The 15,933-nt window shown below is 42.1% G+C and overlaps 1 protein-coding gene across 1 annotated transcript in view; it reads left to right on the forward strand.

Annotated features, from left to right (window-relative positions):
* Positions 1 to 15,933, forward strand: part of NALCN (sodium leak channel, non selective) — a gene marked incomplete at its 5' end in the record, with an annotated part of 154,275 nt that overhangs the window by 77,958 nt on the left and 60,384 nt on the right. The window contains 3 exons of the mRNA XM_015415105.1: positions 7,072 to 7,208; positions 9,326 to 9,467; positions 15,841 to 15,914. Of these exons, the coding sequence (XP_015270591.1) occupies positions 7,072 to 7,208; positions 9,326 to 9,467; positions 15,841 to 15,914 (353 nt within the window). The remainder of the gene's footprint in view (positions 1 to 7,071; positions 7,209 to 9,325; positions 9,468 to 15,840; positions 15,915 to 15,933) is intronic.

Below are 15,933 nucleotides of genomic sequence, written 5' to 3' on the forward strand. Positions count from 1 at the left end.
TGAAGCATGCGCAGTAAGATATAATATTTCCACGAGTTCCTGTAACTGTTTTGCTTTTGTTCAGTTCTTGTTACGGCCATTTAGTATGGCTGTGATACATTTGACTGCTTAATTAAATGCCAAATACATCTTTGAGACTGTGCAAACATACATCTGGAACCCATGATAATGAGTCATACGTAAGAGGGAGGAAGTAATGACGCTGATGAGACTCATGATTTATTTTTAACTGGAGTTTGATTTTTTTAAGAAAATGAATCAAAACTTACTGTTGTCCGGTTTGAACAGGGACAATGTCTTAAACTGTCCACATTTGTAAAAATATTATTTTCCTGATCTGATACTGAGGGGAAATGGGCACCAATGAAGTTATAGATTTACAAAATTACATGTATTTACAAGGGGAAACCCACAAGGACTCGCAGGAAGCATCTCATTTTTCCCTCCCCCACTATTTCTACTTTCCCTCTCCTGAAAGCCCCCATGGCTTCTCCCCTTTTCCTGTTTCTTCTCTCCTTCAAGGTTTGCCAATCTAAAGATCTCTTGGAATCATAATGGATCTTCCAACTACAGAGATCAGTTCTCCTGCAGGTTGCCAGCTCCAAATTGGAAAATTCCTGAATATTTGGGGGTGGAGTCTTGGGAGGGTGTGGTTTGTGGAGGGAAGTGACCTCATCAGGGTATAATGCCATAGAATCCACCTCCAAGGTAGCCATTTTCTCCAGGGGAACTGATCTCTCTCATCTGGGGATCAGTTGCAATTCCAGGTATTCTAATGGACTAATGATGCAGTAAGCTGAATGTAAACATAGATTTCAAGGTCTGCAGTCTAAAACATTCTTCAAAACAGACTGAATAAGTAGAGAAGAAAAAACTTTTTCGACTGCTGCAGTACCTTGATAAAAGACCAATCACGGGTGGGGAGCTGGTCCGTCAGAGCCACAGGAGCCACAACAGTTCATCAGATATTTGGAATAATTTACCTCTATGTCAAAGAAGGACTGTGTTAAGCTACTTTGAGATGTATTATTCAAAGGAACTTTGAGCACGGATAGTTTGGTTTACAAGAACACTTTAAATATTTGTATATTTTGTATTGGAGTGTGTTTTGTAATTTGTACCAAAATATAAATGCTTGATAATAATTATTGAATAGATTGTATAATAATATTGGGGGGTGTTTACTTACAACTCATCTGGAAGTTGGCAGCCCTAGTTCCTCTGAAGGAAATGACGGCTTTGAATTACAGAGTCTATGATTATACCCCTCTGAGGTCCCTCCCCTCCTCAAGCTCCACCCTCTTCAGGCTCTCCCCCCAATCTCTAGGAATTTCCTAACCTGGCATTGGCAACCTTCTCTTCTCCCCACCAACAGCCAATCTACTTTTATCTGCCCCTCTGTCTTAAACTGTCCCCCCCAGCAGCCTCTATATAGGAAAACTATGGCCCAGTTGTGTGGTGCCAGCCAATGGGCCAGGCCCACTCACATGGTAGGAAACCCTCAAGGACTTGTGGGGAGGGAGCCTCACTTTCCCGGTATCCCTCCTCATCACACTATTTCCCCTTTCCCTCCTGCTGGCAACCCCCATATCCTCTCCTCTTTACCTGCCTCATTCTCTCCTGCCATTCACCAACCTACCTTTTATTTGCCCCTCATCTTCAGCTATATTCAAGGCTATTTTGGGGCAGGAACGCACCGGAACGGAGTTCCGGCTGGCTCCTGAGTTGGCCACGCCCAGCAGGAACTCATTAGCATAATAGGCCACACCTAACAGCAGACACTCATTAGGATTGGCTACATTAGGGGTGTGTGGCCTAACATGCAAAGAAGTTCCTGCTACAAAAAAAAGCCCAGGGTTTTGACAACAAAGTAAACAGAATAAGAAACAAAAGGTGGGTGTGGTTGGATGACCACACTTCTGGTAACATGGGGTGTGTGGCCTAATATGCTAATGACCTGTGCTGTCAGGGGGTGTGGCCCAATATGCTAATATGTTTCTGCTGTTGGGTGTGGCCTAATATGCTAATGAGTTCCTGCAGGGCTTTTTCTACAAAAAAAGCCCTGGCTATATTTATTATTTATTTACTTCATTTATACCCCACCTTTCTCCATAGTGGGGACCAAAGCAGCTTACATTATTCTCCTCTCCTCCTTTTTATATGTACAGCAACTCAGGGGATAGATTAGTCTAAAAGTATGTGACCGGTCCAAAAATCACCCAGTGAGCTTCCACAGGAAAATGGGGGTTCTGGGTCTTTTCCTTGATAAGGAAATGAGGCAGCAGCTCCCTGCTCTGTGTCTGAATCCAGCTCATTCCCGCTGAACATTTTATATTGAACTTTCTATTGTATTATATGTTCATTCCTGTGAGCAGTTTTGGGAGACAATTCTTGGCTGAATAAAAATGTAATTAAACAAATGGCAGGCAGATGTCGCTTTTCTCAAAAATCAAATGAATCACAACCATTTGGTTTTGTTGGCCGAACTGGATATCAACTCATGGAAGACATAAATCTGACTGAGAGTGCAAGATCAATTGTGGCTGTATAATTAAGAACTTTATTTAATTCTACCAATTATCTGCTACTGGACTATAATTTAAAGTGTCTAATAAATGAGGAGTATATTGGGAATCAACTGCCATTTACTTACACAATTGATTTTTTTTCATTAAAAAGACGACTGACTGACAAACAGACAATAACCCGAGTTTACATAATTCTACTGCATGTTATATTTCAGATGTAAAAAAAAATATCCATAATGAATGTTAATGTTTCACATTCCTGGCTGGTTTATTTTATAATGAGATATTTGATGAAATGAGTATTCAGTAGAGGAAAACATGCACAAAAATGGTGCTTAAATACTAAAGTATTTCAGTCTTTCCATAACTGGGACCCACCTTTAATCCTCAAGGGGCAGAATGACACACACTGAATTGCAAACAGATGGTGGAAAACACAGGGCAGGAAGAAGGAGATAAGAGTTATGACCCCACCAGTGCTGAGGCTAAGAATATGGGCAGTGTTGAATGCTGCTGACAGTAAACACAAGCCAGGTACCAAGAGATGTACAGTAGTGAAGAAGCCAAAGTTCGCAACCATGTGAGAATGCTGTCCGCAGTTTAAGAGGTTCTCTAATCTGGAGAACTGGGTTTGATTCCCCACTCCTCCACATGCAACCAGCTGGGTGATCTTGGGTCAGTCTCAGTTCTCTCAGAGCTGTTCTCTCAAGAGAAGTTCCCTCAGAGCTCTCTCAGCCCCACCTACCTCATAGGGTGTCTATTGTGGGGAGAGGAAGTGAAGGTGATTGTAAGCCACTCTGATGCTCCAAGTGAAGGGTGGGGTATAAATCCAACTCTTCTTCTTCTTCTTAACTACAAAGACAGGAGTTGTGGAGCACTTGTTCTTTGCATGTGTTACAGAGCCCTTGCTCTCTGCATGTGTTACATTACCTGCTGGTTCTTCCAAAAATCACCCCAAAAAATGAGAGCTCTGTAAGTTCTTCTAACCAGTAGGTATAGGGATGGACTGGGACAGGGAAACCGCCCTACAAAAGGGCCCTGCCCCCTGGCTGTTCCTTAAAGGATTGAGAGATAGCCTGCCTGCCCAGCCAGGTACTTCTTTCCAAGCTCTCATGCGGTTCAGGTGTACCAGGAGCCCCACCTGTGCAGGCCTCAGGTGTACTGGGCTCTACCTGCCCTAGGATACACAGACTGGGCACCACTTCCTCTGGCCACACAGGCCATGGGTGGGCCATGTGCATCTTCTGTTGCATGGACCTTTTTATTGATTGATTGATTTGATTTGTATCCCGCCCTACCCCATAAGTGGGCTCTGGGCGGCTCACAAAACATACGTATAACAATTTAGAAGATTAAAACATAATAAAAGTTTAAAATCCAAATCCATACATAAATCACAAGATGGTGATAATACAGTTAAAGTGCTCTCGGAAATTTTTGACCCTTGTATGCATGCTCATATACACTGATTTTTATCAAGTGGCAAAGATTCCCACCACTCAGTACATAAAAAGTGTGATATGAATAGGTGGGTAGGGCAGGGCTGGACTGGACTGGACTGGCAGGGGGGTCAGCCCACCATGAGAAGTCCCCGTGGTCATGATGGCCAATCCACCCCTGAACTGGTAGAGTCCACAACCAACCTGAAGATCCCAAACTATGAGCTGAAGCCCACTACTAAAGAACATATTGAAAGACTGTAATAACATGCTTATGAAATGCAGACCTGCAGAGCTGTTATTTGTTACACTTTAGACATACATACTACTCCATGCCCTCCAAAATGAAGAGTATGGCACCATTGTGGGTTCTCTAGGAAGAATCAGCTTCCCCATTCACTGCAGTGTCAGGGACAGCTCCAAGTAATTGCAGATGCATTTGCTGACCTCTCCCTGACATTTCCAAAGGAATGTTGAATAGGAGCCATTGTCTTACTGGGTGCACCAGAAACCGTCAATCAGAAAATATATGTAATGGGCAATATAAAAAGCCCCAGTGAGTCCCTTGCTTCATTCTTATCCATAACATATTGAATATTTGTCTGAGGCTCCCTCTCTTCTTAGTTCAGAAGGCATCTTTTAGTCGGCATTTAAAAGTTCCTCTTCAAATATGTGTCCAGTCTGCACATCATCCTCTTGAAATTATGCCAGTTTTAATCTTCTGTTCCCTTCCCCCATACTCAGTCTTTGTAGCACCTGATTTACATTCATAGCTCTTCTGTGCACGTAATCTCATGTTTCGGTACTTTGATCATAAGGTGGCATCCAGAATTCAGTGTGATATGCCAGTTGCAGCCATTGTGAATTGCTCCACGGGACCCCCTACAGCATCCCATATCTCCCGTCCTCTTATTGCTGAGTGCTCCTGAGACGTTGGAGAAGGCTTCAGAAAAGAGCTTGGGGCTGCTACCCTAATATGAGTATTAAAAACAGAACAATGATCTCTTTTAGCTATCCACACTTGCTTTTGATAACATATTTTTGTTAAGTCATCGTTGTTGGGGGGTTTTGTTTTGTTTTTCATTCTCAGCCATATTAAAATGCAACTGCTGGGGTTTTGCATAACTCCTTTCAAGTTTTTCTGTTCCTCCTTCAACAGATACCAGATGCTTCCCTCCACCCATCTCGCCAGCAAATAATATTAGTTTGCAGTTTTGATGAAGACTCTTCTGGCACATTGTTTCCCCCCTGATCTGCAAAATGTTGTTTTGGGCTTGATTCTCGTCAGCATTGGCAGCATATCTCAATTTCTTATCAAGCCGGTTCTTATTAGTGTACTGCTTTTGTGATCTAAATTCATTAGAAAAGATAAGGTTGAATATAACTGTGGCCCTTGCAATGCCCTTTAAGGCCTCTCTTCCCCTCAGCTCACTATCCTATCCTATCATTAATCTGTGCCCTTTGTTTATACTCAAACTCAAATGCGCGTGGCACTTCGTTTGCATCTGTGATAACTATTGTGAGGCTGTTATCCTTCTACACGGGAGTCTGGGGAGCCAGAAGCCAGCGCTGGTCCTTCAGATACCCTCCTCCTTATCTGTGATTAGATGTCCTCCATCCAGATGCCCCTGGAACTGTGCTGAAATCTAATTACATTGTTTCTTAGCTCCTCCCTTCCCTCAGCAGTTGGAAGTTTGATGGGGCAGTCTTTTATAGGGTCAGTTTCCTTCTGAGGAAAGCGTGCTTGGAAGCTTCTGCTGGTTTTGTGAGACCTTTTTTGTTTATGAAAACCCCTGTTGAACGTAGGGGAGTGCCAAGAGAACAAGAAGAAGAAGAGTTGGTTTTATACCCTGCCTTTCATGACCTGAAGGAGTCTCTAAGCAGCTTACAATCACCTTCCCTTCCTCTCCCCACAACAGACACCCTGTGTGGTAGGTGGGGCTGAGAGAGCTCTGAGAGCTGTGACTGACCCAAGGTCACCCAGCTGGCTTCATGTGGAGGAGTGGGGAATCAAACATGGCTCACCATGCAAGTCAGTATCCGTTCCTATCAAGACAAGGCCACCTATCCTGACCAGCTGTGAATATATTCAGATTTGTGTCCCCTTCACTGATTAAGTTGTGTGTCTATTGCACTGTTTCTTTCTAGCCCTGTTCCAACGGGTGGAATATGTCAGTAGCTGGTAGCCACCAGCCATTATTGCTCATTCAAGAAAACTTCTTGCCATCAGCACTCATTGAAGATCATCTGTAATGACTAAATGTTCAAAAAAGCCTGACAAATAGCTCTGTCTTCACTTGACACAACACACATTCCCATTACAATATGTTAATTTGTTTGTGAAGAGTGCGTGGAGAATTTGGTGGACATTAATTTATTAATTTCTGAAGAAGTCTTCTCTTGTAACCCTCTTCTGGACATAACTGTATTGTGTCAGGTTTTCTTCCAGCTCTTTCTTTTCCTTTGAGAGTCCTCCGGGCTTAGCTGTTCTAGCGAATTCCTTGTCCTCATCTGGCAGAGGGTGAACTATTGAGCCAGCTATGTTGCCTCCAAATATCCCTGCAGGGAGTGACTCTTCCTGAGGAAGCAGGTGGAACTTCCAAAGCTAGCTTGCTTAGTATGTGAAGAATTTTTCGAACTCCCAGAAGATAGGGAACTGTTTTTGTAGACTAGCTCCTTCATCACAGTGTCCAGACCTAATTTTATTTGATTTGTGTTGAGATTTACGTATTCAGTTCCATCCTGGCATACAAAATCCTCTCCTTAGTATGTGATGTGTGGAATGTTCCATTTATCTACAGCAGATGAGCCTAATAAGAGGAAGAAGTAATATTTATTTTCCTAGCAGAGTGTTAGAGAACTGTGAAGAAACACACAAAGGAAATAACAAATATTTACTATAACATTCTTTGCATTTTAAATCTTTCAAGAAATGTAGTTTCTGTTGTATTGGAAGTTGTAAAAAAAATGTCTGAACCATGTCAATATGCTCTGTAGTTCTTTGCTGCCATCTTGTGTTTCATCAATTGATTGCTCTTGCTGGTCCCTGATTTCTGAAAACAATCGAACTTGCTACCTGGCTTCCCCCCCCCCTTTTATTTTAGCTGAAACAAAGTGAAGCAAATGCAGATACAAAAGAGAAGCTTCCATTACGTCTACGGATCTTTGAAAAATTCCCTAACAGACCTCAAATGGTAAAAATCTCCAAGCTTCCTTCGGATTTCACAGTCCCCAAAATAAGGTAATATACCTTCTCAACTCTCTTTGTAACCTATTGAGTCAATATAAACAACATTTTAAGATAGGCTTAAGGTTTTCCTAATTATTCTTTCTTCACTGTGTCTTTGATTTTGTGTCATATCCTTTCCTCCACCCCCACCCCCCCATGCCTTGATCCTCAGCCTCTTTGGTAGTGGAACCATTATTATTGCATTCCGGCCTTTCTCGTTTAAAGAATTAGCTGTCTTTTATTGGCTAGATTTTTTTTTAGTTGGAATATCAGTGGAAACCTCTCCCCCCCAAAGCAGCACGACTGTGGGTCAATTCATACAAGCCATTGTGTATGTCTAGAAGTGGGTTCCTGTGAGAGCACAGGGTGGGTCCTGTCATTGCCGCAACACAGGCCCAGATACATTTCCTGTATTAGTATTAAGATTAATGTTATCATTTGACACACAGCCAGTATATGTCAAGCTTTGAGGGTGGTATGGGGCAGCAGCAACCACACAACTGCTTCAGCTTGCAACCTGCTACAACACAGTTCCACTCTAGCCATATCTTTTCATGTCACTTTAATCACATGACCATTTCCTCCCCCTTGTCCTCTATTTCACTTTGTTCATAGGGTCTGGACCTCATGCTCTGCCTTCACCAACTGCAGTGATAATTATCTATCACAAAATACTAACCCTAGGGAGAAGTAACCACAGTGCTATCAGAGATTGGTCAGTCTTCTGAAAGTGCGGTGGAAGAATACCATGAATTAAAAGTCTGCTTGCCCATTTCAGAAACGTACAGCCTGATCTTGTGTGTGCTTACTTAGAAGTAATATATGTTGTCATCAGGGAGGCTCATTTACAAGTAAACATACATATATAAGATCAGACTGGTTTAATGGTCATTCTTTTTCTCCAGGGAAATCTGGGAGCAATAGTTCTGTGAGTGGATTCAGCTATGCCTTTCTGATAGACTTCTCAGCACTTTCATTAACATATTTTTAAAAGAATTTATATCTCTCATTTCTTCCACAGGGTTGTTCAGGCAACGTGTGTGGGTTCCCAGGAGGCCTCTAACACATGTGCTGACCAAATGTGTATGCTTAGTTGTGTTGTGTGCTTTTAAGACATATATTCAGCACACTAAAATCCCAAGGCTTTTATGGTAGAGACCAATGACAGTTAAAAACTATACAATTTTGAGGTGTGTTCCCAGAAAATTCTTCCTAGGGTGAAACAGAAGATTGCTTTGTCACAAAGGAAAACGTACTATTTTGCTTCACCTCACTAACTCTTTCAAGACAATATGTTGGGGGACAATGAACATTTACGTGGTAGGGGAGTGGGACTGTGATGACAGGCTCTGCCCCCTGCCTCTGCAATCAGGAACCCTGAAAAATGTGTTACAAGACTAAGTGAGGGGATTTCATGTAGTTACAACAAGCTTGGGGACTTTGAAGAATCATGAGGGGGAGAAAACAATTTGCCAATCACATTGCCTCTCAAAATCACTTCTTCTAAGATTTCATAAGCTTTCAGGGGCTTGAGCAGACTGATTTCTCCTCACTTGTTTTCTTGAATTGACATTCAGCTACTCTAAACATTCCATCCATCTTGGAGCATATTTATACCTCATTAGTCCATTCACTTTACTGTTAGATGTAGTGATATCTGAGAAAGCTTGATTGCTCTTGTATTGTTACAGTTCTGTTCTTCTGGTCATAAGATATAAAACAGGTCATCTAGCTCAGTATTGTTTAATTTGGCTGGCACCAGCTCTCTGAGGTCTTAGATAGAGAATGGTTTTATGCAATACCTGCTTCCTGAGATTCTTTAACTGGAAGTAGCAGGGATTGAAGCTGAGGCCTACTGCAAGCAAATCATTAAAGGAAAATATAATTAAAGAAGAAAATAACTTGTTTCTGGACTGTAGCTTAGCTGAATCAAAACATCATGTTATTTTGGTGATTAAATCCAAATTTGCTTTGTATAATGTGTCATGTATAGTTTTCAGTTTTCCATTTTATCTTTTGTCCTTTAGCAGTGAGCAATTATGACACATTCCAAACAAGGACTACTTAGGATTATTTTAATCACTAACAATCAAAGTATGATTTGTGCTCTCTCTCTCTCTAATTAAAAGGGAAAGCTTTATGAAGCAGTTTATCGATCGACAGCAACAGGACACAACTTGCTTATTAAGAAGGCTTCCATCAGCATCTTCTTCCTCCTGTGACCACTCTAAAAGGCTGGCTATTGAAGAAAACAAATATATTGACCAGAAGGTAATAATAGTTAAATATGTAGTTGTGTTTCCTCTACATTCTCCACACTTAGCATGATATCAGATTGTGCAAGCACATGGAACCTTTTTATATGCTGTGGGAAAAGCCCATCACATAGTAATAGAATTCATGTCTTGCATACAGAATGTTCTAGTAATAGAATTCATGTCTTGCACACAGAATGTTCTATTTAGGGAGGGGCACGAATCGAATCACAAAGCAAAATTCATCATGACTTTTGCCCTGTTTTCAAACAACGTTTGTGACGGGTCTACCATTGTGAACAAAAGTTTGTGACTGGTCTACCGTCACGAACGTCCATGAACCTTTAAAGCAGTTCGTGGATGGAGCAGAGAGCAGGGTTTTAAAGAGATTCTGAATCCATTTAAACCCATGCTTTCTCTTCCTACAAAAGCTGCAAAAACAGCCGAGCTGCAGAGATCAAGCTGCTCCCCATTTATCAACTGCGTTTTTTGGGGGGGTTTTCTGCAAACCCCGTTTAAAGGGACTGTGGCACCTTTCAGTGGGGTTTGCAGGGCCACAAACCATGAACCTGTTCAATTCACAAACAAACCTCCTGGTTCAGTTCATGGTTTGGCCACAAACTGAGCTGCATTTTCCCAATTCATGCCCTGGTTCAGTCCCCATTATCTTCAATTAAAAGGTTCCATTCTAGTGGGAAATGTGCTATGCTGCAATGGAGGAATCAACAGACAGGAGAGTTGCATCCTCTGCTGCTTTCTCCAGGCACCCGTTCTGCCAGAAATTGGCAATCACTCCAGAGGCATCTGTGGCATCACAGAAGCTTCTGATGCATTCTCTCAATTCCTCCTGGAAAGTGTATTGAAAGAACAGACCCCTTCGTGTTCCTTTTTGGCCCAGTATCACTAGACGATAAGATAGAACAAAGTTAGAGTCCAGGTGACACCTTGAACACCAACAAAGTTTTATTCAAGGTGTGAGCTTTCCCGTGCGCACATGCTTTGTCAGACAAAATAAGATAAGATAGTCATGTTCTGCTAGCTACAGTCCAGAAGAGAAGAGAATCACAATTGGGGAAGAGGGAAGTTGGCTGAGTTTGGGAGGGAAAAAGGAGCTGCAACAGGAAGAAAATAAGCTATGAAGGGAGGGCCAAATTTGAGGTGGTGAAGACAAGGGAACAGCAGTGGAGGTGCCCATGACCTTTCTTTGCCCACGGGCCCCTAAAACATGCAGCTGGCCATGTCTCAAATAACTGATTTGGAAATTTTTGCCTTGTTACTCCAGAAAATGACTACCATTCAGGGCAAATAGTTCTAGGCTATGCATAGCAATGGTCAGAGTCAGTGTAAGATAGCTTCGTGTATTCAACGAGCAGTTTAGTGCTTTGGCTGGAACATCAGATTGCATTTTTATTAGGCAGATTCTGGCTTTCTATAGTTACAATTACCATAGCAACTTCCCATTTCAATGTATCCCCCCCCCACATCCTCTTTCTAACACAAATTTGGAATTAGTACCTTCAAAAACCAAATGCATGTCTGTGCAGAGTAGATTTCTCCTTCTCACTATTTTACACCAAAATTTAATTCAGTTGTGCAACTCTACTTAGGACTGTTCTGCTAGTGTATCCACAGAAGCTCTATCTTCCAGGGGGGAGGTTCCCCCCATGATGTTATAATTTTCAGCAAGGCTGGTCTCAGATATGGACTTTCATTAATTTTCTGTCATCAGCAACATCTGGGTTGTTGTCAGATATGTCGGTTTGTCATCCATAAAGCAGATGTGTGTTCTTTTTATTGAAGCCATCTGCTTTCCTTTAAGCTATGGTACAGTCCTGGTAACTTTGGCAGCTTTACCCTCCTCCTAATCAGATTTTTGAAGCACTTTGCAGCCATAGAATTGGCTTCATTGTGTGTCAAAATAAAAATGATGGGCGGAGGGGAATCAAATTTTGTACAATAAAAGCCTTTACAATTACAGTTTTTTATGAAGGAGGCTTTCAGAAATCATTGCTGTGGAACATTTCAAGGAATGTGTCTTTGTGTGTATTTACTGGGTTTTCAGATAATATTGGTGAAATCGTTCTTTCACAACAACTCTCCAAAATTAATACCATTAAGCCATCTAGAAGGATACACAAAAACATAGTTATGGGTAGTCACAATATAGTAATATTTTTCACTTAAACATTTCCATGAAACTTTTGGTCCAAAGCTTTGAGCAAGGCCTCTATGGAACTTCAAATCCTTGTACATATCAGAGCAGAAATTTTTGAAACTGCTGAAATACCAAAGCACAAATTTTTATTAATGCAATGTGAAAACCACAATCTCCCAGCAGTGGCATACCAAGGGAGGGGCAGGGGTGTGCTCCGCCCTGGGTGCAGCTTGAGGAAGGCCCTTGAACGAGGGCCCTTGAAGCCAGTGTCATGCTGCATCCAGCCCAACATCTTTCCTTTTATTTTTAAAATGCAGTTCTGGATGCAGCCACTAGGCGCACAGGGAAGTCTAAGCATAGCAAAAAGCATTCTAGGATCAGATAGACTTCCCTTTCTCCAAGACTGAAGCAAACTTGCTTAACAGATCGTACAACCAAGCCAGCGTGCTGATAGCTGCTACTGCAGGTTATTTTCTCCAATAGTCTAGCCTTTCTCTCTTTCTTTCCTTGCACGCAGCTCAGCAGTAGTTAGGGGGTTGCAACAAGATAAAACAACCCTTCCCTCTCTTAAATTTCTCTCCCTCTTTCCCACACATTTCTCATTCATTTCTGTCTCCCATCACCTAATTTTTCTTTGTCTTCTCCCCGCCCCCACCTTTATTTTCACTTCTTGGTCTCAAGACCTTCTCATCCCTATCCTGCTTGGTGACAGAATAGTAGCAAACCTTTGTTAATATTATGTACAAAATGCCCTGAGTTTGCTGGGCACTGTACATTGCAATGGTTCTGCTGGGCTTCCACCCCCCTCCCACTTGGACTGTGATTCTGTGCTTGACTTCAACTGGCATTGCCACAATGACACTGGGTTTGGTGGACATGGTACATTGCACTGGTTCTGCTGAGCTTGCAAAAAAGGGCCCCTCCTTCAGGTTCTACTGCAGAGATTCTCCGGTTTGAGTTTGGTCCCTGGAAACAATGGAGGATGGGGGCACCTTCTTTGGGGGGTAGTGTGTTTCTTAGCATCCAGTCTGGTGAAGCTTGCAATCACCATTTTGTGATGCTTTGGCTAATGTTAGGCTTCGAACGTTAGTACAAAGGCAGATTCCTAATTCTCAAAAATACCCCGTAGATGTTTGGGATGGTCAGCTCTTGGGCTTCAAAATGGAAAACAGAAGACCTCCCAAGTGCCTGCCCAGAACACAAGTGGTGTGATGGTTTGTTTGTTTTTAATTGCTGTCAAGTCTCAGCTGACATTTGGCAATCCTGTAGGGTTTTCAAGGCAAGAGACGTTCAGAGGTGGCTTGCCATTGCCTGTCTCCACTTCAACCCTGCTTAGTTTCTGAGATTTGACAAGATCAGGCTATCCTGGAACTATCCAGGTCAGGGCTAGGCTGGGAGTAACGAGACTGACCTAAGGTCACCTAGCAAGTTTCCATGGCACAAGTGGGGATTTAAACCTAGATTTAGAATTGTAAGCCGCTCAGAGCCCCTAGGGGGTGAGCGGGATAGAAGCCGAAGGATAAATAAAAATAAATAAATAAATTTCCCAAATCCTAGTCCAACACTTTAACCAATACCAACACTTTAACCTGGCTGTCATGATGGAATGGCATGTTGGAATTTGAATCTTTTTTACAGGCATGATTGCATATGCAAAGTTACACAAAAGAACATTTTCACTGTCTGCGTTACTTTTCTGGCCATTGAAACAAAGATTGGGTCCAGTGGCACCTTTAAAACCAAACTGTGTTCTGTTGCTTCTGACCAACTTAGCTAACCACCTGAATGTATTTTCTGGCCATTGTTATTATTATTATTTGTTTTATTTCATGATTATTACTGAAAATAATTTTGTTGTATAGAGGAGGGGCCCTTAACATCACAAAAATAAATAAATAGAGGAGGGGGGTGTTAAAAAATTATCCACCTCGGGCGCCAAACAGGCTGGGAACACTACTGTCTCCCAGTCTGAAGATATCTCTGATTCCCCAACTTGTTGGCAGACGAAGGGAAGTCAGGAGAATAAGCTTTTAATGCAAAAGGTTCTTTCTCACTGTCCTTCGTGGCAACAGAAGGCTCTGCGAGTTGCAGTTAATAACCAAAGTTGCTGATTATATTTCAGAATTTCTAAACTAGTTATTATCTGAGTCATATTGTTAGAATGTCTGTGTAGGGAGTATTTGCATAATTTATGACAGCAGGGAATGACTGAGCAAATGGGGGGAAAACAGTCATTGATTAGAATATAGACATTTAAAAAGCTGAAAGCTCAAAAATATCTAAACAAGTAGGCACTGGGAAGATGGAAGGAGTTAATAACATAGCTCAGTTCAGACATCACATTCATAATCCTCTAAATCATTGTTTGGCGAATGAGGAATGAGCCACAGACCCTTATGGTCCCTCCTCTGTTCTAACAAGCCAATTCCTTCCTCCCTTTCCTGGTTTGCCTCATAATATTGTACTCTGATGCCCAAATCATAGTTAGCATGAACCAAGATTGCCTCCAAACCATGGTTTGCAAAACCTACTTTCAAACCATGGTTTCAGATTATGGTCTGGAGGCAAGCTGTGGTAACCTGGTTTGTATGTTTCAAAATACTGTGGTTAAGCAAATCAAGAAAGGGAGGAAGGCACTGGTATGCAAGAAGTGAAGAGGAACTGGGAAAAGGAGAAGGGAGCACAACCCTGTGGCCTATCCTGGTTCTCCAAGCCAGATGTGGAAAATGGCTAACATGGTGTCTAAATTGAGTCAATAAAATACAAATCAGTTATTGGCTTGAATCCAGCAAATGTACAAGCTGAAACGTAAACGGACTTAGTGCAGTTCCTCTTGCACAAGATCTTGTGCAGCACTTAGCACTTACTATATATTATATGCCCAGAACTTGGTTCCCTAAGATCTTGTGCAAGCTCAAGTGGGAATACAATAAGCTTTACTTAATGCAAGCAGCTACCACAGTCTTTTTCTCACAAGGGCTGTACCACTGGTGGAATTTTTGTGCTGGATCCAACCCATGTTTTTATAAAAAATGCACCATATTTCTCTACCGATACCATTTATAACTCAAGTATTAAAGAAGGAGGAGGAGATTGGATTTCTACCCTGCCCTTCACTCGAAGTCTCAGAGCGGCTTACAAACTCCTTTCCCTTCCCCTCCCCACAACAGACAGCCTGTGAGGTAGGTGGGGCTGAGAGAGCTCTGACAGAAACTGCTCTTCTTCAAGAACACCTCTGACAGAACTATGGCTTGCCCAAGGTAATCCAGCAGCTGCAAGTTGAGGGATGCATGCTTGTGTGAACTGACAGTTTCTGGATCCAGTGGGGCACCCTCCTTTTTTTCAGTGTTACATTTGTATTTGAAAATGTGCTGTGACTCTGGTGGCATTGTTGCAAAGTATGAGTGAGCACATGACTACATGAAGCTGCCTCATGCTGGATCAGACCGTTCTTCCACCAAGGTCAATGTTGTCTACTTAGTCTGGCAGCAACTCTTCAGGGTCTCAGGTGGAGGCCTTAAACATCACCTGCTACCTGATCCTTCTAACTGGAGATGCAGGGGATTGAACATGGGACCTTCTGTATGTAAAACAGATGCTCTACCACAGCCCCTCCTAACCTTTGGACCTGATAATTAACAACCTTTGGACTTTCTGCAGTTCCAAAGGCTCGCACTATATTGGCAGTCTAAATCCAGTTGAGCTTTGATAATGTGATTAATTAATTATCGTATGGCAGTGTGTGTAGTATAGCCAGAAGATCCTAAGACTGTCTGGTAGCTAGAAGTTCTATCTCTTTTGGTGTTGTGCACCACTAAGTGGTGAGCTAGACTTGTTTTTTTAAGGCAACAGATATTTCAGAGGTGGTTTGCCATTGCCGGCTTCTATGTCACAACCCAGGTATTCCTTGGAGGTCACCCATCCAAATAGTAGCCAAGGCCGACCCTGCTTAGCTTCTGAGATCTAACAAGATCAAGTTAGCCTGGGCTATCCAGATCAGGGCTGATAATGTGATAGCCGCACCTAACAATACTCTCTCTGCATACACCCACCAAAAGGAAACCAAGATGCATTCAGTGTAAAAAGCAGTTTTATTGCTCCATAACAATAATGGGGGGGTTGAATTTGTGATGGAAAGAATCTTTTTCACGTTTGTCTAGATGATCTAAACACTTTAGTTTCTCAGAGTTGGTCAGGATGTACAACATTAAAGCTTCTTCATTTTGTTTCACAGCTCCGGAAGTCTGTTTTCAGCATTAGAGCAAGAAATCTTTTGGATAAGGAGACTGCAATCAATAAAATTCTTAGGTAACTGCTGTGATTTAAT

This window comes from Gekko japonicus, unplaced genomic scaffold (genome assembly GCF_001447785.1).
Source record: "Gekko japonicus isolate JY-2015 unplaced genomic scaffold, Gekko_japonicus_V1.1 scaffold52, whole genome shotgun sequence".
Taxonomy (NCBI): Eukaryota; Metazoa; Chordata; class Lepidosauria; order Squamata; family Gekkonidae; genus Gekko; species Gekko japonicus.